At 40.5% G+C, this 24,364-nt stretch overlaps 1 protein-coding gene across 5 annotated transcripts in view; it reads right to left on the minus strand.

Annotated features, from left to right (window-relative positions):
• LOC306964205 (rap1 GTPase-activating protein 1-like) overlaps positions 1-24,364 on the minus strand; it is a 58,161-nt gene that overhangs the window by 7,211 nt on the left and 26,586 nt on the right. For 4 of the 5 annotated variants that reach the window (XM_079558163.1, XM_079558161.1, XM_079558164.1 and 1 more), the window contains exons 3-13: positions 19,050-19,143; positions 10,024-10,059; positions 8,874-8,921; positions 6,954-6,992; positions 6,674-6,865; positions 3,908-4,011; positions 3,132-3,210; positions 2,804-2,857; positions 2,629-2,712; positions 441-541; positions 104-233 (exon numbers count right to left, since the gene is read on the minus strand). In XM_079558163.1, the coding sequence (XP_079414289.1) occupies positions 104-233; positions 441-541; positions 2,629-2,712; positions 2,804-2,857; positions 3,132-3,210; positions 3,908-4,011; positions 6,674-6,865; positions 6,954-6,992; positions 8,874-8,921; positions 10,024-10,059; positions 19,050-19,143 (961 nt within the window). The remainder of the gene's footprint in view (positions 1-103; positions 234-440; positions 542-2,628; positions 2,713-2,803; positions 2,858-3,131; positions 3,211-3,907; positions 4,012-6,673; positions 6,866-6,953; positions 6,993-8,873; positions 8,922-10,023; positions 10,060-19,049; positions 19,144-24,364) is intronic. The other variant, XM_079558162.1, reaches the window with a different exon arrangement.

Genomic DNA, 24,364 nt, shown 5'->3' on the forward strand with positions numbered 1-24,364 from the left:
CCATTTTAGATCGCTGGACACTATGGGCAAGGGTCTTAAAATGATAATGGTATGATGTTGGAAAAGTTTAGGGAATGGTCCCACTTTTCCTTTTAGCACTGACCTGTTGCGTGTCCCCCTCGGTGTAAGGCAGCTTCGTGGACACATGGAACATCACTTCCTTGTTGCGGTAGTTGCAGTAGACAGATTCAGCGCCAGTCTGTCCATGCGTCACGTCTAAGCCTCCCCGGAAGCTGCCGCACACACACACACACACACACACCCACGCACCAACATGTAGTATATAGCATGAGCATGTCTAAAAGGATCTTCCAGCATCACGGCACAAGCGTGACTGTCACTGTGCGGTTAGCCTGATCAAATGTGACATGTCGCTCCTAACACGGTGCGACGTATAGCAGATGCTTCAATGACCAAACTATATTGCTGTGATGTTTTACCCTTTGAAGTTGTGCAGTTCGATCTTCTCTCCCAGGAACTCTAGAAACTCGACGAAGGGAGCGCTCTCGTCTGTGTTACCGAACAGCTCTTCTTCTGAAGTCTGTGAATGAATACATAAATTAAAATTAGGTTAAGTTAGGTGGGAGATTTCAGCGCTGTTTGGGGTGCTCTTTCGTCAGCAGTGAGCGATCAGGGAGCCTTCACTAAATTGGAGCCAAGATCTTAGTCAGGAGTTCCCAAAGCCGGTGGCACATATTTTGGGTTAAAAAGAGGGAGGGGGTGACTGAAATGCCAACACGAATCCCACCCAGACACAGGGAGGACATGCACACTCCACTTTGAAACGTCTCACATGGTCTGGGAACCTTTCCGCTGTTCTGTAATTAAGCAAATTGCAGAAAACAATGTAAATGTGACCATTTTGCTGTGAAGATGAGGACTGACCTTGGTCACTGTCTTTGCATGTGCATATTCTGAAGTAAAAACACGGTCGTGCCAAAGCATCATTCCTAAAATTAGCTTTAAAGAATGGCTTTTAAGGGTTGTTCTTGCAGAATAACAAAAGCCTTGATCGACAGCGTATTGTCTATTTCTGAATACAAAAAACAAAAGATGGCAGCTTGGCAACATCTCCTTTTGTTTCCCCAGACCTTGCAAAGTGTTGTTTAATACCATTCTCTCCACTTAGCCCCGAGGAAGGCGAGAACAGGCCAATCTCACGAGGTGACCTGGAGCTTGAGTATTTCTCCTCACTGTGAACTTGTGCCGCCTTTGAGAGGTAATCAGGGCAGGTCTGAGCACTGTCGTTACAAAGACACAAGTGCCCTCAGCCCAGCGTTGAATTGCTCTTCTGCTTCCTGTGGCGTAGTAAACAAATATGCGGTGATTGCCGCAGAGTAGTGACAAGGGACGACCAATGGACTTAACAGCAATAATTAAAACTGAGCAGCGTGAGGCCCTTCTTATGGAAATCACATGGATGGATGCTTGGATTAGTGTTTATATAATATGCATGGTTCAAAATAGGTTCAACGTACAGTGCGACAGTTAAATGTCACAATGTCAATACCACAAGCCTTTATGCTCATTCAGTCAGTATGGGCCACAGATTAAGGGCTATTTAGACCACATTACGAAAATACTATATGTTCAGATGAGGCATTAGTAGAACTTAACTTTCAACATACATGATAACACAGAAACAGGGCACTAAGTTGATGATAATATGAAAAACAGTGCTGCAAAATGCCTTGTCCCTTAGTATAACTAGTAACAACACCATGTGCTATGGATGGCAGCACAACAGCGCAGCGGTGCTCGTGCTTCAAGGCCAAAGGACCGGGGTTTGATTTCCACCTACAATAGGCCAGGACGAATGAGAGCGTGTTTGAGAGTTCGCATGGGAGACGACAGATGGAAATTAGCCCATGGTGTGGCGTGTTTCCATGCATGAGACCAATGTATGTTCATTCACATGCACTGTCCCGACCAAATAAAACAGGTGAAGCCAAAGAACTTATGTTTGAAATGTTGTGTCTGTTTTTGAAGTGCCAATGCAATGTTTGGTTGTGAAGCAAACCTTTTAAAGGGGCCTGTTTTTTTTAATGCAGACAGATAATGTTATCGTATTATCCTGTTGTTGTAGAACTATACATGAAGGGGGAAAAAAATCTAGATATTTGTGCATAATCAACCTTTTTCTGACCAAATGTCTGTATGAGTGGTCAATATGGCGCCTTTACTTTTCATCACAGTAGCCTCTACAACGCTCCAGGATCAATTGTTTTGCAGATTTTCTAGTGGTCAGCAGTGAAAACCAACCACTCAGACAACCACTCAGACAGCCAGTTCACTAAAAAGTCAACTACACGCACAAAAAAGGTTGTTTTTTTAAATGGTGGCGCAGCGGTTATAGCTTCACAATAAGAAGCTGTGAAGCACAACCGCTGCGTGAAGGTGCGCCCTTAAGTCAGAAACAGTTAGTTCAATTAACTGCTTTTAATGAGAGAATTATTCTATCCAATTTGTAACCCAGTAGGAAGCTATTTAGGGCTGCGGCTTGTGCAGCAGTATGACCTGAGATGTTGGCTTGTGAAACGCAGGTAAATGGACTTCTCACATGGTTGTGGTATTTGATGTATGCATTTGCCACATGAACATAATGCATAGACTAAAACTGAGTAGCACCTGCCCAAACTTTTGGTAGATGATTCCAAACTTGAAGTTGTTGCTGATCACGTGTTCATCAAAGGTCACAATGAGTCTTGAAGCCTTTGAAATGAGAAAAAACGTGATAAATGACAATTCAAAATGACAATTCAAAATGATGACATTAAAATGGATACAAATGATAGTATCTTACTTTAGGGTAAAGGACAGGGTAAAACCGGTCCACATTGACCTCTTCACATACAAGCTGCAAAAAGAATCACAAATATTGAGTAAACTGCAGATTGATGTTACAGTACTAATTATTATAGCAGCAGTTAAATTCAAGAAGACTGAAAAGACATATTGTAACTTCTACGTATTAAGACTTTGTTGTGTCTTATGCTAATGCGCTCCTTCTACAGGGTTTGGGTCTGACACAATGATAACTGGATTGCGAGGGTCTCCAGCCTCTCACACCGTTTCCAAATTACTCCCAAAAGGTTTTCCACAACTGTATCAGGATATAAATCAACAATCACCTTGGCCATTTGCACCACATTAGGGAACTCTGTCAGGCAGGAGATGGGGATGACATCGTGGTATGTTTTCAGCTTGGTCCTGGAGACAGACGAATCCAGTTCACACAAATACAAAGTGCATGCGCTATTATCGACCCTCTTCTACTTTCTGTCGTGCCCTCCCACTCACATCTGCTGCTCTGCCGCACGAACGGCAGAAATGTTGACAATCGCATTCACTTTATGGCATCACTTCTGTACGGAAGTGAACCTGGTCAATACTGGGCAATCTACAGCACAAAATGGATTTCCTGCATCTATTTGTAACAGAAGGCGAGCGCTATGGCATCAGGACGGAGAATATAACTGGCTTAAGTTGTTTTTTAGCTGGAATTGAGGTGTTCAATTACAGTATTGTGAAACTTAAGAGTGTTTCGATGGCAATAGCTTGAATAATAGTAAGCTAATAAGAAGAAGAAGAAAATGTCAGACAAAATGATTCGTTTTAGATATAGCTCATACAGTAGCTATATCAGTGAGTTAGGGATGTCTATTTTTATTAGTAACATTAAGATACTGAAACAGAGATAGAACATATAAATGGTATTTCTGTCTTTGCCTCAATGATGTAAGCATCATCCCTGAACTAGAAGATCCATGTATTGTTCTGTGGTGGATATTTCAACTATTTTGTGCTTAAAATCAATTTGTGCTTCTGCTTTTGCTTCTCCGGTACAGTTGGTGATTGTTTTTCTACACAGCCTAATGTGAATCCAATCTCTCTTTCAAAGCCGTACCTGAGCATTAGCCGCAGATGCTCCTGGTCACCAATCTCATCGTATTTCAGCGAGAAGACCAGATGTCCGAGAGCAGCGTCGACTGAATAGTAATTAAAGTGTTCCTGGGGACACGGAGGGTAGTTATTAGAGCCTCACGCACAAACACATACAAACAAAGATAGAAGGCGGATCGACAAACACTGCAGGACAGGAATATTTATCCACATGAGGTCAGATGAACAGTGTTATTTTCGCACCAAAGAGCACCCAGTAAGATATTTGACCTTTCAAGCACCGCAAGGCCTAGATCAATATCATATCGGGACAAACACGCTGTTTAAAACCTAAATTACATCTAAGCTGGGTGTAAACCACATCTAAACCAGAAAAAACACCTAAATACAATGTATAACTCAAGCATGAATAAAATGATGTCAAACTGAAATGAATTATGTCTTGCAAATGCCTCTAATCACACCTTGAAGTACCAAAGTATCTCATCTCTGTTTGAGATTTTTGAGCTTTTGGACCGAGTAGATAACTTGTATGAAGGTATATACGTATAATTTTTTTCCATACCATGCTTCTTATTTCATGCTCTAATTTAGTATGAAATAAGAAGCATTGCAACCATGAAACTAAACATATAACCAGAGCTGGGTCTGTTCATACAGTACCTCTTTGGTATAAGCATGGAAATTTGATAAAAAAGACGCTGGTTGGTGAATCCCCGGACCGGACGGCAATCAGAAAGACTGTTGTTTTAGCAGAACAGATAAAAATAAACACGAAGTACTGATTTATCCAAAACAAAATTATCATCATTCTGTTTTATGATTCTAGATGAGATCCAAAAGACAAATGCAGCATAGGTGCCAAAATTCCAAGTACTGCTATTGTAAAACAGGTGCCAAAAATGTTGAAATGACACCCAGCCCCACATGAAACAAGTTATGTAAGCTTAAACACAGAGCCGGTGCTGGCCCTTCTGGGGCCCTAAGCAAAAATCCACACGGGGCCCTACAGTACGCATCCCATGGCTATTCAACGAAGAGCGAACCCATTTACGGTCAAAAACAGTTCCACTGTGCAGTAGTGAAGGACAGAAGTGGAACACAATGAACTCAATTCAGGCCCTGCCCCCGTGTGAGAACCACTAACCACTAAGCCACTGTCAGACTGGGCTTCAGGACTACTACTATTCTATTTCCCCCACTTTTTAAAATGGTAAATGGCAAATGGTCCCATTTTCTCACCTCTGATCCCTGACCCACAGTTTGGGAACCGCTGAGTTAAAACTAACTGAAACCTGTACCTGACGGTTATTTCTGTCTGACCACTGAGAATTAGCCTGTGAGTAGTCAGATTCGTTATAGACTGTGCACATTCAGAGAACCAGAGTTACTGTAAGTAACTGTGCTCATGGATTCAACTCCTCTTTGCGTCTCGGCTATTCAGCAAACGACTGTCCTGATGCTTTGCTAGAGACAATAAGAAGAGAGTTTAAATGACAGTGTGGCTGATGCCCCGAGTCCGCGCAGAGAAAACATGAGAGCAGCGCCTGGAACACCGGTGACATGCAGCCGTGCATGAGGCGAATCGAGCACCAGGAGAAAGAGGCCCTATGCACCTTGCGTAGTTTGCGTATAGGAAAAAACTAGAAGCCTGTGCTACATGCATCTTAACACAGCAAAACTATTGTAAATTATGCAGCAAGATACTTGTATTCTTTCTTGTACAGTGAATCCATCATAATCCTGCACAGTCCCACAAGTCGAGGCAGACCAGATTTGTTCATATTATGCATGTGTGAGAACAGGTGGCCCCCGTCTGATGCATCTTCATTAGGAGCAGGAGCATGAAGTGCCAAGTGGTGAGGTTGGTCGCGCTTAGCCCGGCTCTTGTGGGATTCACGTATGCACTATTCATTTCCTTAAAGGGTCAAGTGAAGGCCAGCGCAACTGATAGTAAAAACTTTTTTTTTTTAAATCTTTGACAATTTGATGTAATTGAAATATATATTTAGGCTGCCAATATGCAGAAAATTGAAAGTGTTTTTAATCTTTCTGTGCCCCAGTTTCTAATCTAGTGTGTGGGCATTACTTGCCATGACAAATTAACATTGAATGGCAATTGTTGAGAAAGTGTCTATTAAGCACTTTGGACTTGTGAGAGAAACTATTATCAGTACTAGTATTAAGTATGCTGTATATATTATTGTACAGTAGCATTTTGCAGTGGTGAATTGTTCAAAAAGAAAAAAATGTCGAAACGTCTTTGGCTTTAATTACAACACGCTTTCTCAGTGGCAATGGTTCAAAAAGCCTCTTGCAAAGATCCAGTGTTGAATTACATTTTCACCAACATCTTCGATTCGAATCAAATTTTTTTGGCCAAATGAGAAGTCATTATGGATTCTTGTGGTATACTAACTGCACCATAATGATTACATTCACACACGAAAAAAGTATACTGCATGATCAGAGAGTATGACCACTGCACAAAGCTTTCTCCAGCACATCCCAAAGATTCCCAATGGGGTTAAGATCTGGTCTCTGTAATGGCAAGTCCGTGTGTGAAAATGATGTGTCATTTTTCTTAAACCACTCTTTCATAAATGTGCCTTGTCATTTAGGAATCACGTAGTCAGGTGATCTCATACTTTTGGCACTGACCAACTGCAGCAACCCCAGATCATAAATCCACCATCTTTTTGGTCCAGCAGTGTATTAAAAGCTTAAAAATCACAGCACAACACTAGCTTCTCTTACTGTCACCGCTCACCTTTCCCAGGAAGTGCTTGCGGTAGATTGTGGCTGTAGTGTTACATTCCAGTTTGGTCCTCGTGTTGGGAGACAGCGGCTGCACCTGCTCCACGTCCCACGAGTCTCCCACGTCATGGTCGGTCCCTTCGATCCAATAGCCCCCAAACTGCGGCAGGAGGATAAGAGGGAAAGGGCTCTTCCTGCCCAGCACCTGTATGACAACACAACGTGATCGAGTTATTGAAAAATGTCAGAAGTATGCCGTAATGAGGACGGGGTTAGACAGTGTGGCATCTTACCTCGTGAACGCTTGGATATGGAATGTAGTCCTCTTCAGTCTGGAAACATAATATAGAAACGTCATGTCCCATCAAAGCATTATTAAGGTACAATCTGCTTTTGTAAGGCTAACTGCATAATGGTTACACAATGCAAATCAGACCTTCAATAATCTTTCAAATTGAGATACAGGCAACCATAAGGAAGCATATCACACTTAGTTCTCGCCTCTTCCAGAAATTTGGGCATCTTTGCATTGTTGAAATAATCTTAAATAATCTATGTATGTGTGAATACTGGTAGGGTTGAATGATTATGGAAAAATGGCTTATAACAGGTTTACAGTGTATTTTAATGTGAACATGTCCAGGAGCAATAATACCTGAGGTAAGGGACTTTTAACTAACTCTAGGTCAGAATGCCTCTATCCATTTTTTACCATGGTCAGTATTCAGTGCACTGAATGATATTTTTTCATGAGAGGTGTTCACATTCAGCTTGTGCTATTTGCTACAGCTGGAGTCGTGTGCTTATCCTCTCATATACTGTATATTCTTTGCTCCTCCTAGATGTTTTATATGTAAGTGATGTTTTGTATATTTGTAAATATCATTGCTGTTTTAAAGCTTAAACAAAAAGAGGATGGTCACATGAACACCTCCTGTGATTGAGTATTTAAGGCCACCTGGTGCCACTTTTTAATGCATTTGTGCGCCCTGAAGAAAACCCATCTGTGGTCGAAAGCGCGTTGGCATGTCCCAATGTTAAAATAAAGGACTTTTAACGGTGCCTCGGATTCTCCTTTTCCTGCTCTCTGTGAATATCTGAAGTTGTGCTCAGATTGCGAGTCATCTTGCAGCGCTCGTATATGATGTGACAGCAACGTCACAGTGAACCTGCACGGCTACTGTCAACAGAATGCAAGCAGATGGAGACTTTGGAGTGAAGGAAATTTAAGGACCGCGATGACGAGAATTAGTCAGATGAAGAAGGTATGGATTTTATAAACAATCATGAGCCCTCTCTGAGTTCAATTGCAAAAAAAAGCAGTGTCTTACTATATATAAAATGTTTCCTTTAAAGGGATATTTCAGGATTTTTGACATAGGGCCTCATTTCCTAGTTATCCAGAGTATTGGTGATTTCTGGAGATATTTTTTTTTGTAATTCATGCTGTCCTTATATTTGAAGAGCTACATGGCGCTAGGCTTGTGCTGGGCTAGCACATGTCTATGGTATCAGCTACACTGCATTAAAAACAGTCTTACGCACTCCACAGAGCACCTGAGGCAAATCACTTATAACGCCAATATACCGAATACCGATATAAATGTTTGTGTCGATAGAATATTTTTTGGAATACAACTGACCTGGCACCACATGAATGATTGCATTTTGAGGGACTATTTTCTAGCAGATCACTCCGCCGCTGCGTAGCTTATACAACTACGACGCTAATGCTGCTCAAATATAAGGTATTTTACATGCACAATGGTTAAAATTACTCTATTGACACAGACATTTGTATGGTTAGTCTGGCGTTATAAGTGATTTGCCTCAGGTGCTCTGTGGAGCGGGTCAGACTGTTTTTAATGCAGGCTAGCTGATACCGTAGAAATGCGCTAGCCTTGCACTAGCCTAGCGCCACGAAACTCTTCAAACATAAGAACTGCTTGAATTACAAATAAAAATATCTCCAGAAATCAGCGACACTTTGGATAACTAGGAAATGAGGCCCTATGTCAAAAATCCTGAAATATCCCTATAATATGAACCTCAGTTTCCCAGTGTGCTTAAGAGGATGGTCTCGGCTAGGTCCTGTACATTGTGACATAATGAGATGTATAGGACTTGTGGTGCATCTGGCGGAGTGAGAAACGCAGCAGGAGAGAGGAGGTGATGAACACGCCATGTGAATTCACGGAGAGACAGAGACCAACCTTGAGTGGGGGAGGAAAGGTGCATCTTTGTTCATCCATCCTGTTGCCCTACATGAACAGATAGAAAAACACACATACCTGTTCAGTCATGTGCACAACAGTGGAATTAAGACGGAGAAGGTACTATTGCAAAAAGCTGGGACACTGTGCATGTAAATGAGAACACAATGCAAACTATGATATCTTTCTTTCTCCTTTTTGTTTCGTCTGCGGTTGCCAGAGCAAACCAGTTGCATGGTGTATCGCAACAATTAAAGACATTGATTTCCCCTTTTGTCAGTGCTTTTGTATATTTGGTATCAATATATTGCACTTTTCCCACAAAGTTCTATAGATTCAAGCATTGATCATGAGGCTGACTAAAAATGATTCAAAAAGAGTTACAAATAAGCTCACACAGAATAAGCCAGAGGGAAAAATAGGATTTTTGACATTTACAAATCAGTGCAATGTATTTCATTTACTTGTTACGCAATGTCCCAACTTGCCTGGAAACTACAAGAGCGAGTTAGTATTAAAAGCATTTCAATCCAGGTAATACTATGAGAGAGAAAAGATCAACAGTGTTGCATAAGAGTTCCCAGTAGATTTGAAGCAGACCACGATGCACAGTGAGAAAGAGACTGATTGAGACAAAATGTTCATGTTATTAACAATGTAGTGCCGGAGCGAGGTTTAATACAGTGAGTACTGCTATCACAGAGGAAAGATAAGTAGTACAACCTGAGGGATTTAAAAGACAGCCCTCCTACACTGCTACTTTAAGTGTGAAAATTGAATGACGCTGAGCTCTTAGACGAGCTGGAGCTCTGATAATGATGCCGGCTGTCAAAGGAAGAGACAGAGCTCTCTCCTATATGCGAACAAGTATTCAGATGGTTACTGTATATGGATGCAAACTAATTTGAATGAAAAGCTCGGTCTTATTAGAATACAATGTGGTGAATTCTATGCATCTACTTGAAGTTGTCAGAAGCAGGACATGTTACGGAGGTGAGACAACGAGCTTACGGGGGCCGTCAAACTGCCGTTACAGACAGAATGTTAAGACAAATATGCTAATGAGAGGCAAACAGGGAGAGGCAAAACGGTGTGAGAGAGTGATGTTAGTAATTTAGTAAGAACAAAACAGCTCTGCATTTAGGCTTACCTGCATCCTCGCAATCATATCAAATAAATCAGGGGTCTGGGGAGAGGGAATACAGTACATTGGCTTGAGTTAAGTTTTAAGTGCTGTTCTATGTTTTCTTTAAAAATAGAAAGGGCCTGGCTTCCACACAATCTAGTTATGGGTCTTCTAAAAAGCAAAAGTAGGTACGCATCACAGATCTAAATCTACGGGTCTGTAGTGAAGTCTAGTCAACCTTTCTGTATAGTTCAGAATGGTGAGTATGATAAATGTAACATAAAATGGAGTTCACTACGGTAAATGGTAACTAAAACTATGGTGTCAATTTCTTTAAGACTATCACATGCTGCAAGGATATATATTATTTCATCCTAAACCAGCCAATTATGAACTGTGGAGCAAATCAAATGTTTTCTGTTATTAAGGGGAGACACTTCAGGCAAAACTTTTTTCTTTTCTTCAATTTTCAGGTTTTTGGTTTGGTCTCTTAACATAATAAACTTTAACCTAGAAACAAAAAAGAAACCTACAATCTTGCCCGATAACATGTTTATTTATTTCACAGATTCAATGTTTCTCTATAGATTTATATTGGAATTTGTATTTTCAAGGGTCATTTTCTCAAAATGCATTTTTGTCAACAGGCTCCAAACTTCAGTCTTGGGACTTAAATATTCTGAAGATTGTTTACTGATAGTTCCAATAATACATTGTTGATTTTAAAACTAAACACAATATCCACATTCCCATCTTTAACTAATACATTCAAAATACATACATAAACCTGGCTCTCTCCATTGCTTAAAATATAGTTATTTTGGCCATTTTTATGCATTTGTATGAAAACATAAAATGACTTAAAACTTGCAATACATTTTTTGCAATACATTTTTACCTCCATTCACCTGCAGCGTCTCCTTATTTCCATAAAGAAAATCCATTAGCATTTTTAACTGGTAAAGCTTATCAATATGGGTTTTTCAAGATAGTCTGTTATCCAGCCAGATACCAAGGTATTTATAATGAGGAACCTGTTCAATGATGTCACCATTTAGAGTGTGCGTAAATGTGGTCTTTGAAGAGTTTAGAACCAGTTTTGAAATAAAAATAGTCTCTGTCTGTGTCTGTGTCTTTAGGTCCAAACAATCTATTAAAAGCTTGTGAACAGATACAGTACTTTGGCTTGAGTTAAGAGCTGGGATATTTTGTGCACTGTTTTCTCTAAAAATAGAAATGGCCTCCACACAATCTAGTTATGGGTCTTCTAAATGTTTCAGAGTAAAATGATTTTTAATTCAGGACTTTTCATATGGTACAATTTTATGAGAATTATTGATTGACACAAATATCACTCTTGTACTACACAAATCTTTCAGTGGCCCTTGCATTTCCTATCCTTCAAATGTCCTTCAATCTGCTAAGTAAAAAGCTGTAGAAATAGTGAAAATGACTTGTACATTTTGGATTGATTGAGCTGAATGATGTTTACTTTCACACGCTTTAGAGCCTACATGACTTTTGAAACAAATATTTAATTCAGTGTGGGTATGCTGACTTGAGCTAATAAAAAAGCAAACAGCCCAAGAATAACATGACGTATTACTCCAGGTGAAGGATCTGTGTATATAGGGAGGATACAACATTTTATCTGTAACGATGATACGCTAACAGTAATAAAAGTCATAACAAAGTGTACAAGTGTGAACATTGGAGTTGAGTTTGACAAGTATCAAATTAACACATCTGAAGGTTACTTCTGTACAGACAGATATAAACTGGAGCATAAATATTTTGATTTGATCTACACTCAAATATCTATCACAGCAGAGAGTCTGAAATCATCTTCACCATGTCTGACACTTGTGGTCAATACAAAGAAGAGCTTTTAGAAATGGAATAGACTCATTCCATGTTTGTATCAATCTGTATTCATCACGTGTGTGCAGTAATACAAGATTACGTTGTTTTAAAAATCTATCATTTAAGGCTGTTCTGTTTAACTTCTTACCTCCCCACTTAACCGAGCACATTTTCTCCAGTTCAGTTTTACCCAAATCTAAAGGCTTCACGACTGGAGCCAGAGTAATGCCTCCTTTGAAAGCTAAGGCCTACAAAACTGAAATGAACTTTTTCTTGATGACTTTTTTTGTTGCTTTTTCATCACTCTTCAGTCATGTTTTTGCCATTTTTGTTGCTTGTTTGTTGCTTTTTCATCATGTGTTTGTGCATTTTTCACCACACTTTTTTTGCTTTTAGACTCAGATGATTACAAACTGGAGAAAATGTGACCGGTTAATGTGGGGGTTGAGAGGTTAAGGCACCTCTGTGTCAGACATACAGTATTGGTCACGGTCCGTCATGAACTTAGAGTTAGAGACTATCACAGTGTAACAAAACAAAATCATTATATTAAACTTTGCCGTTTGTCCCGCCACTCATTAGAAATAGAGCAGAATGTAGATTTAGGAGTGTTGTCTTATGTTTTGACCTGACGATATGTTCCTCACACTTGTATGGGTCGGGGACATCACTCAAATGCATGTTTTATGGTTCAAAAACATATCAAATGGGTAGCTAATAGTTTGCCAATTGTTTATTCAACAAAAAATGCAAAAAATCATGTTTATTTTACACATTATAGTTTTATAATTGATGAACTTTCCCTTAAGTTCCAGTTGAATGTTTTCAGAAAATTTCCAGCCCCTTGTCAGAGCCTGGCGAGCCGTACCCGCTTTGAAGGTAGGTCAAAGCAGCTCTGTCTGGTCTTCCTAGAAAGCTGGTCTGTGTGGCCTCATCCGACCATCATTGTCCCATATGTTGTCGTAGCTAATGCTGGTTCTGCTGGTTTGCCTCACAGCTGCATATCGCACCATAACAAATAATAGTATGGACGTTATCTGTCCTTTATGAAGGGTAGAAAGGTTTTGCCCTCGTCCTGATAGTGGCTTTGTGTACACAGCAATCCAGTCTGTGCTTTCAGTCACTTTGAGTAAAGGCCTCCACCATCAGCAAACAATAACGCACCACAAACCCTGAAAGTAAATAAACCTGTCCTGAATGGCATTAAATGGAGATTATGTAGTACAAAAGACGTCTATTCAAACGTTCGCTTTGGGACAACATGGTGAGGTTATTTCGTATGTATGCAGCATAGACATTTTGCAAAAGGTAGTGAGCCATGCCTAAAAGGATTTCAAAATATTCACTATGCTCTGTTATCTGTACAAAACACTACTTACATATTTTGAGGTCTTTAAGTGAATAAAATCAGCCGTCATCACCGAGTCGCGTTAAAGGACAACCTGGTCGAGTTCTGCAGTGACACCTAATCCATGCCAGTCATGTTGAGACACTGCGAGACCCAGGACAGGTCCTCGTGCTCCTCTGAACATACAGGGTTATCAACAACTGGCAGGTGCACGGCTCAGGTTTCTGCTTGCACTGGCAAAAATTCAACCTCCGCACCTCTGCTGTTGATTGCCTTTTAATTTGTAGATGTATACACCATTGGACAGCTGGTAAATTTCAGAGAGTGAAGTGAAGCAATATATGTCCTATCCTATCCTTATAATAAGAGACCACTTAACCTCTTACCACCCGCCTAAACCAAACGCATTCTGTCCTCTTTGGCTATTATATAGGCCTGTGTAGCACCTCATTTGAAAGCTAAGACCCACAAAACTGATATTTTTCCTCGCGTTATTGCTGTGTTGTGTCACCTTTTGTATGTTTTTTTCTTTTTTTCCATTTTTTAGTTTTTGTGACATTTTTGTTGAATATTTGTCACTTTTTGGTTGAATTTTTGTCACTTTTTGTTGAATTTTTGTAATTTTTTTGTTGAGTTTTTGTCACTTTTTGTTGAATTTTTGTCACTTTTTGTTGAATTTTTGTCACATTTTTGTTGAATTTTTGTCACTCTTTGGTTGAGTTTTTGTCACATTTTTGTTGCGTTTACATCCTTGTTTTCTTCTCATTTTTTGTGGCTATTTTGGTGCTTTTTTCCCACGAAGCTTTTTGATTAGGGTGAAGCCAAACTGGAGAAAATGGGATCCGTTCCGGTGGGAGCTAAGAGGTTAAACACATATGGAAAGTGTGTTATCATTTGGCTTTTGCAATCATTTACAGTTGAGTTTGCTCAGTCTTAGGGCAGAGGCTCTTCTGCACAGGCAGTGGGGTTACTGAGCAATGTGGGTGAAGTGTATAGTTCACACAGCAACGGCACTACAACAGCATGTACCGAGGTTGTCATCAGTGGCCAAATCCACCCAGGAGCATCTGAACTCTTCCCCAAAACCTCAGCATGTACTCCAGTGATCCACACATCACCCCAATCTCTCACTCCCGCACAAAAGAAGCAGCACTGATGGCTTTACGTTTGAGGATTTGACATTTGAAATAGGACTTCTGGTTCAGGATTAATGCTATAACAAACAGACGGAAACTAGCTCTGCTGAAACCGACAAATCTTGTTTTCCACCTGTGGAACTGTTCAAAAAGACGTCCAATTATGCGGGAAACCATGGCTTGCAGGTGTGTTCAGAGGGAAACTTTGCATGTGAATGACAATCCACAGGGGGTCAGCAAAGAAACAAATGAAGTTTAATGGAGGCTTTACATCTTCCCTGCAGTCAGTAGGTGATGTCTTGCGAGGCAGGGAAAACCCACGCAGACATGGGGAGAACATGAAAACTCTACACAGCCCGATGACTATATTTACTGAATCGTGACATTGACTGCTTTGTTCTGCATGTTTTGTCATTATGCTCGTTCTTTTTCTCTCTAAATCCTTGAATTCCCAGCTAATATCGCCTTGTATCTTGTGATCTGAGTGGAGATGACACAGTCGACTGTGGTCTCCAGACTGCAGCGGCCGGCGTACAATCACCTCTGACATTTCAATTACCTGAGCTAATGCAAAAGAAGATTACAATAAGGAGTAAATTAAATGCATAAGACCTGTTACCCACGGGTCAGCGGGGCCATCCTAAAGCTTATTAAAACACTGACCGCCTCCGCAAACCGAACACCACTACAACCAACTGTTCTCTCAGGTGCAAGTCACTCACACTCCATGTCATTTGAATCCGAGAATGCGGTCAATGTTAGAAAATATTAGAAAAGCAGTGGCTTTCTCAAAAACAGCATGTTTTATAAACCTACATTTTTTTGGGGGGGATGATTTACTAATTGGAGTGAGTGGTGCAAATGCAAGTGGTTCGTACTTCCTCTGGTGGTGATATAATAGAGATGAATGAATTAGGCAGTGAGCAGAAGACCTGTGGGGTAAACAGATTGACCTGGATTTTAGCAGGAATTGATTTAAGGTAAAGAGACCACAGAGACATGGACTATACCCTTTCTAATGCTACCAATAGGGCTGGTAGCATTAGACGACATCAGTATCAGAAAAAACTTTAGGCACTACCGGTATTGGAAAAGCTTTAGGTATTTTGAAATTTTGATGTCTGTTAACCCCCGCTCCACTGAGCACATTTTCTCCAGTTCGGCTTTACCCAAATCTAAAAGCTTCTCGACTAAAGGTTGCAGCCTCTCGATTAGTCTAACGCCTCATTTGAAAGCTAAGACCTACAAAACGGACAGTTTTCCTTGCATTGTTGCCACTTTGTCATCAGTTTTTTGTCATGTTTTTGTAACATTTCCATATATATATTTTTTTTCACTCTTTTGTTGTCTTTCAGTAACCTTTTTGTGACTTTTTTGTTGTGTTTTTGTAACCTTTTCAGCGCTATTTTCACTCCGAAGCCGAACAGGAGAAAATTTGCTCTGTTCAGGCGGGAGTTAAGAAGCTAAATGGTAAATGGACTCAACTTATACAGGTGCTCTTATATAAATAGACAATCATTAAAAAGTGCATTCACTTCTGTTGAAATATTTATAATGTGAAAGTAATATATTATATTACTTTCACATTATAAATAAATAAGAAGAAAATACACTTTTTCATTGTATTCTAATTATATGACGAGCACCTGTGTATCTTTATCAGGCCCAAAAGTCTTTACAGTAAGGAACCAGTCACCCATTCACTCTCTCATTCTGACACCAGTGTAAACAGACACTGGAGGGAAGTAGGGTGAAGGGTCTTGCCCAAGGACACAATGACAGTAGGCCCCCTCAGGAGTGAACACCCGACCTTCCGATCATGATTGAGTTGTTTTATCAAATAAATGATAAAACGTAAAATAAATGGTATGTTATGGAATGAATTCACACATTTTTTCTCTTTTCTGGTTCTAAATGACAACTATTTCAATATAGGTATCGGAAAAAGTATCGTTCTGGTATCATAACAAACCAATCATTAAAGTATCAGTATCCAAAAATGTAGCAATAGATAGAATGATAAATACTTTATTGATCCCAAAGGAAATTATGCATTAGCCTCTTGCTCACATTCACACAAACAGAGCAGGATCTACAGAATTAAGAAGTTTAAAAAACAAATAAATAAAAACAATAAATACATTCAACACTTTCAGCAAAATCCTAAATCTAAATTTGTTAACTGCGCTCCGGTGACATGGAGAGTCTAACTTTTCATATGCACTTTCACATTCCTCTCTCAAAGGACGCACCTGCCCAATGTGTCCCGCAAGAGATCAGGGCCTGTTCCACAACTCAATCTTCAAAACTCTCTTTTAATCTCCCCCTCCCTCCTCCATGATCCGCATTACCCAAAGCCTCTAAAAGTGCGAGGGGTCTTATGAAACCACCGAGGGAGAGATTGCATCCTCTTTTAATCGCCCGCCACGTCCTCAGATGAGCTCAAATCTGGAGTTCCCCAAAAATATCCCTGCACTGTCTCTTTGTAATGCTAACGCGTTCCTGGAATAGGCGCGGATAGCATTGTCTTGAAGTGAAGCGGAGAGGCTAAAATAAAACCCGGATGAGAGCAAAATTGAGGGGCAAATTGCAGAAAATTGCTGGTGGTGTTGCATGGGAGGACATAAAAGCGGGATCGCAATAACAGCCCAGAGATTGAAATAAAAAAACTCATTTGGCAACACAATTAAAGATGACAATGGATGAAAATGTGATCTTTTGACAATTTCGTCTGCTTTGTCACACTGCAATTAGACGGATCCAGACTGAATTTCCAACTTTATAGTTCTATTTACGGAATGATCCATTTCAGAGCTGAGTCAAAGAATAAAATACAATAAGGGGGAGGAACTGACTGCAAAATGCTTTTTTATTGCTCTTAAAATATGCCTTTTCACCTGGACACAAAGACATTGTAAAATATCCCAAATTAGAAGTTTATTATTTAACAAAAATGACTTTCCCCCATAGCCGATAATGGAAAAGTGTAACTCCAAAGGCCATTTTCTCAAAATATGCTCATTCTACAGCCACCAAATGTTCCACTCTTGTGCTTAACGAAATATCAAAGCTTATTTTCTTGAAGGATTTGTTGATATATTATTAACCTTATATTAACTTTATCTACCGTGCTTTTAATCATAAATATTAGACAAAAAAGGCGTGAAACCTAGTTGTTTCATAAGACTAAATGAGATGACCAAAATGACTTGGGTCCCACCATAACCTGAGACCCAAATAAGACTTGAACTTAATATATAATGCAAAATACTGTATTTTCCTTACAGTTTATTTTTGAAAAAGCATTAAGCCCAAAAAGTTGAAATTATGATAGAAACAACCCGATAACAGACATTTTATGACAGTGATTCTATACTCTTTCTGTACATAAATATTAAAATGGGAAAAGCTCACAACTAGAGTTCAACCGAAATATTTTTTCAAAGGCCGATGCCGATATGCACGGCTGATGTTTTTGACCAAAAATTTTTTGGCAGATTTTTCCAAATGTCTGGTGTATAATCCTGCAAAAATAGGAAGACTTGGCCGCTCCAGCAGTGGACGATTTTATCTTATTACTAAAGGGACTATACAGAGTTTAAAAATGTTAAAATTATGTATTTTTCTTCCCCTACATGTTCCAGCAATGACCTAAGGCAGGGGTAGGCAAGTTTGCTTGGTGGAGGGCCGGTTTTCTTCATCGTCAAACCAAGGGCCGGACCCTCCAATTGAAGCAATTGAAGTAAAGCATCACTTTCTACATATGCCAGTGTTGTACATCATACACACTGGAAAAATGTCCATCGTAAATTAGATAAATTACTTAAAATCGCTTGAATAAAGTTTTTTTTTTATGTTAAATTTGAGTCTGTTTGAACTAATCTAAGATCAGATAAAAATGCTAATGCCAATGGAACAAATAGAAATCCCACTGGAAATCAAACAAATTAACTTTTACTGTAAAAAATATGTATTTTTCACGTGAAATTATACAAAAAAATCTGAATTAAGAAAAACGTGTGCTTGTTGCCAGACCAAATCTGCTCAATCTTTAGATTTAATCTCTTAATTCAAGTAGATTATAGTCATTTCTTAGTATTCTTAGAGTATTCTTTTAGGATTATGGCCTAAAAGGGTGCTCTGCTAAGACATTTTAAGGAATTGACAGTATTTTAACAGGCATTTGATTTCTCAAAATCATCTCGAGGGCCAGAGTTTGATGATGGAGGGCCGGTTTTGGCCCCCGGGCCTGACGTTGCCTACCTCTGACCTAAGGTGTAGAATGAGCCCAGACCTATTCAACACAACTGCCTCTAAAATCCTACTTTGTCACTCAAAATGTCGTTACTTCGGGTCCGAAACGCAGTCATGCACGAGCTTAATATAGAAGGTGCAGTTACACGTATGACCTGAGGTGGCAGTAGTGAGTATAAAATGGTCAACTTGCGTCTAGCCCCTTTAAGCAGGAGAGTACAGTAAGGGAATTCAATGTTGACATAAAAAATTGTAGGCATAAACCATTAAGTGCACAAAGGAAAGATTTATATCAAGTCAGACCAGGGCAGAAGAGCAGCAGGTGTACAGACGAGACCAGCCCCGACACCTAACAAAGATCACAGCACAAAAGGGCACCCGAAGGACCCCCGCATAAGGTCAGAGGTGAGAGGCCGACAGAAAGCATCCCGCCACGTGCCGGTCCTTACCTTGTGGATTGGAGACGCGGCGCAGGGGGGCGTGGGAGGGAACAGCTGAGGCTCTAGTGCGGCAGTGATCCGCGGGTCGGTCCCATCCTGCTTCCTGCAATCACACGGACAGAGACGGTAATGAAAGGTCACGTACCGCAGAACGTAATGAAACTGGAAAACCTGTAGCATCGCATTGATAAACCCGTGTTAAAAAGAGGTCACCTGAAAACATTGCCCCATTGTGTCCGTTTTTTCAGACGCAAATGTCAAATGTTAAAAGTCACCTGGTCAGATAGTGGGAACTCCACAGTCATATTATCCAGCGCTTGAAATGCACATTATCAGGGAAGCTCCTCACAAGGTCACCTACTTTTTATATCAGAACTCTCCAATTCATCACAGCTAAGATAAAGTGTCGACGGGAAAATCCTCTGATGTCGACATTACTGCCAAAATACAAATAAAGTCTAATTCATTCATTCACTATTTTTGATATAATGACATGGTATAGTGCGTTTTGGTATGATATGGTGTCGTATGGTATGGCATGATATGGTATCGTATGGTATGGCATGATATAGTATAGTATGGTATGGCATGATATAGTCTGGTCTGGTCTGGTCTGGTCTGGTCTGGTATGGTATGGTATGGTATAGTATGGTCTGGTATGGTAAGGTATGATATGGTATGGTATGGTATGGTATGGTAATGATATGGTATGGTATGATATGGTACGGTATGATATGATATGGTATGGTATGGTAATGATATGGTATTGTATGATATGGTATGGTATGGTATGGTGTGGTGTGGTGTGGTATGATATGGTATGGTATGGTATGGTAATGATATGGTATTGTATGATATGGTATGGTATGATATGGTGTGGTGTGGTGTGGTATGATATGATATGATATGATATGATATGATATGGTATGGTATGGTATGGTATGGTATGGTATGGTATGGTATGGTCTGGTATGGTATGGTATGGTATGGTATGGTATGGTATGGTATGGTATGGTATGGTATGGTATGGTATGGTATGGTATGGTATGGTATGGTATGGTATGGTATGGTATGGTATGGTAATGGTATGGTATGGTATGGTATGGTATGGTATGGTATGGTATGGTATGGTATGGTAATGATATGGTATGGTATGGTATGGTATGGTATGGTCTGGTATGGTATGGTATGGTATGGTATGATGTGGTATGGTATGGTAATGATATGGTATGGTATGGTAGTATGGTAGGCTTTTGTTTGACAGGGACATTGCTCAATAACACATTAACCAAGACAAAGTCAGGGAGATTCTCGGTGCCAGGTCACAGCACAATTTACACCTGTAGTTCTTGCCTTAAAGGTGCGCAGTGAACTGAATCTGGATTTAAATACAAACATTGTAAATGAAGAAGCAATCGTAATACGGAAAAACTGCAATTAGATGTTTTCCCAAAACCGTGCAGCCCTGATTGAAAGTACGGTGCAAACCCCAAAATAGGAGCCACTATTAACAATCATCTGTCGTCTCCATCGCGTTTCCATTCATTACTGCTTGTTACAGTCTCACACACCACCCGCCTTTAATTCAATACTGTCACACATACAGAATGAATTACAATGTCATTCTCTAGTCAGGGACTCAATATCTCCACTAGAGCAGTTTATCCCATAGGACGATTGATCAATACTGCTATACCCGCTGACACTGTCACTGGGGTCAGTTCACTCTACACAAACACTGTTTGTCTCTGTCTCACGCAATCTATTTCAAATACCTCAGTGGTCAGGCTGAATTAAAGGGGACTTGAGAGGGCCTATAAAACACAGTGTAAGGGGAAGGATGCGGGACAAAAAGCAAGTTGTGGCAGGCTGGCTGTGTTATCATTGCAGGTGATGCTGCATTGAGTTGTGACGCTCCCAGTGGTTTAACGATAAGACTAATCAGCTCTCAACCACCGACAAAAAACAACAACCTCTTTTCAGTTTCAGATAAGAATCAAGTGTCAGAGATGAGATGAAGAAGACACAATATGCAAAAAAAGGGTTGCGTGATGAATGGCAGCAAATCGAAATTGCAATTCTAATGGTCGTTAATACCAAAGACTGCAATTATGTAGGTACTACATGCACTGTTCTCAGGAAACAATAAAATATACCATCTTATTATGTAAAAAAGCTGTTAACCAAGTAGTTTGGATCTCTATAGACATGCTCTGAAATGCATATAATTGTTGGAAATGTGCAATGAGATACTTTTTTTTTTTTTAGCTATAATGGTGTACAGTGTTAAAACGCTACAGGCGATAAGTTACTGTTTCTTACAATGCCTGCATACACACTAGATATAAGCGAATTCTGGGATATGTTCAAATTTGCATTTCAATTTGATTGACCAGATAGGTCCCCGATCTCTTTACAAGGGTGACCCGGTCAAAAGGTCAGAAAGCCACAATGACAAATACAACAAAAGGTGCAGTGATGAAGTGCTGGCTAATTACAGCGACACAAATACAATCAATAAGCTCAATCATCCAGGCAGACGAATATGAGTCCAGCAACAAAACAGTGGGCAGCGTTGCCATGGTGACAGGGAGACATTTTTAACACCTGTGCACCGTTAAGGTCACCGCCCACTTTCCAACCTGGTGGGAATCCTCCGGCCACAAACTTTGGGCTTCGGAGAAAGAATTTGGCCATTTGTTTTTTAAGGCATGTCCCAGTCCCTTGGTAAGCATTCTACAGGACAAACAATTTAATAATTTACATTTCTGCTTCCCGCACAAAGAGAATCATGGATATGTATCAAAAATGTATTTCTCATTTGCTCCACTGCTTCAAATTCCAGTCTTTATTCTTGGAGTTCAAGACGCAGGCAGACACAAGCATAAGCAAAACCACAATCGTAAAATTGAGCTTTTGTGAAGGTAAACAGTCGTCCAAATCAGCTCAATGAACGCGAGGCAAATGGGACAAAAGGAGTTGCAGGCGCCTCTCCCACGGGATAAGGCGATAAGATAGGGGATCAGCTGTCATGAAACCTTAATTAAAAACAACTTAAAAATCTGCCTATCACACTCTCGCCCACATGGACACAAAAGTGTAAAATCTAACACCAAATTCAACTTTCATTTGAGCTTGCTGATCGTATGCATATAATTCATATTCAGGGTTTTACATTAGCGCTGCATGATTTGAGGGGCAATTGCGATATTTAACAAAAACAAGGAATTCCATTAGGAAAATTTGGATTCAAACTGAACCTTTGCACATTTTTAAGTTGCCAGGCAATTATGTTTTAGGCTGTTTAACCAAGAATATGTGCAAATCAAAGTCAGAAGGCAGAACTCACTGATTTTATGATATATGCAGCTTCTTGCATATTGAGTCACAAAATATTGCTATAAAGATATTTGGCAAATTAATGTGCAGCCCCACAGTATTTTACATGCTCTTCTACGGGACATCCTCACACAAGTGGCTCCTCCGTCACACAGCTCCAACACGCATCCCTGCTGTCGATCACTTTGCATTACTAAGCTTTATCCCGCTACAACAACACAACAAAATTACATAACCCTGCCCAGCTGGTCCCCTCCTCTGAGCACCGCGGAAATAAGCCTCGCGCACACACATGTCCCACGATGTCATGTGGATCTCTGCAGTAGTGGAACTTACTGTGTACGGGGCTGCTCCGATGGACGTCCGGCTACTGTAAGAGGGGGGGGGGGAGATGAGTCACTGCCTGGGACGGAGATGCCACTCTCGCTCTTTCCTCCCTGTGCCCCTGGCAATTACTATTTGTCTGTTTTTCTCCAGCGCGCGACGGTCGGCTCCCATCTGTAACTCACCTGCTGGATTTGCTGTCTATTCTGTGGTGCACTCTGTGAGCACTGAGCATCCTCCTCCTAACTAGCCCCTCCCACCATCTCTCTACCCCCCCTGTCTCTCTCTCTCTCTTTAGAGTTGCCTTCATCTCCTCCCTCTTGCCTCTCTTCTATCGCAATAGGGGTGGTGGGGGGTAGTGGGGGATAGGAAATATTCGTTAAGCAACGTTCCCTTTCAAAAACTCACTCACTGCTCTCAAAGTGAAAATCCACCTATATATAATCCCTTTAGGCAATGGTAGAAGTTAAAGCACTTTCATAAGAGGGAAGAAGGCAGTATTGGTAGATGGGGAAGCTAAAGCAGTTGCCACGGAGACCGCATCACACATACAGGGGGGAGGGGGGTGTAATCCCGGGACACACATGTTGATCATGTGTGGATTATACTTGAACGATTTTGTGTGGTACTGAATTGATCAAATCCTATTGCTGAGACAAGCCTAAGAAGATAAAGATAAAAAAATGTATCTATAGCTTCATTCTATTTCAAGGAGCTCATCACACCCCTGCATCTAACGCCACCAACCTCTCTCGCTAAAATACTACACAAACAAGAACCAACGGAGATCATTGAGTCTCATGTGTGTTCCCCGCACTTTAGTTTCTCCCCCCGCAGACCCCTGACTAACACCACCAATGGACCTCTGCCACTAAATCCCCGCTAAATAATGCACCAGAGAAAACGCCGAACAGACAAAAGTGAATCTAGACAATAGGTTTAAGCTTTATGTTTCATGCAGAGATAACGAGGGATTACAGCGCGGCCTCATGTGACACAACATGAAGAGATTTGTAATAACAGACATAATCCACATGCGACTGGATAAACTAAAATTACACACCAAATGCAAAACATCCGCTGTAACATGTTAGAAAAAGAGCATTCATGTAATACGCTTTTTGGTGAGTATTTGTGTTTTTATGGTTAGATTGTCCAAAAATAAATATAGAGAAAAACTAGACTTACTGCGCGAATAAACAAAGCTGTATCTAGTTTCAAAAGCGTGTACTAACTAAAGCACAGGCAAGGCTGGAATTGAAAGCGTAGCTGATCATTTTAAACTGACAGGACCCTCCTCAGTGTGGGGCTCCGGGAAGTAAATCTCTCGGGTCGGAGCCGCTGCCAGGAATTCCCATCCCATTATCCCACAGACAGGGAGCCCTCACCCAATGGTCTCCTCCTGTCCTGTCCTATACTGCTCCGCTACTGTCCCGCTCTCCCACACCACATCAGGTTTTAGCAGGTTGCCTGGAAAACACTATTCACATTCAACACCGTAGATCTGGGGAGACAAACATGTTGGCAGTTGCTGATGTGTCATTCGTCATCCTTTTCTTGTCACCGTACAATCATTTTTGCTATAATATGTCCTAGAGTGCACTGTTACTGTGGCTATAATGTGATGGGAATGTGACCAGACATTGACCTCAGAGAAAGGC

This window comes from Gobius niger, assembly GCF_951799975.1.
Source record: "Gobius niger genome assembly, chromosome: 6".
Taxonomy (NCBI): domain Eukaryota; kingdom Metazoa; phylum Chordata; class Actinopteri; order Gobiiformes; family Gobiidae; genus Gobius; species Gobius niger.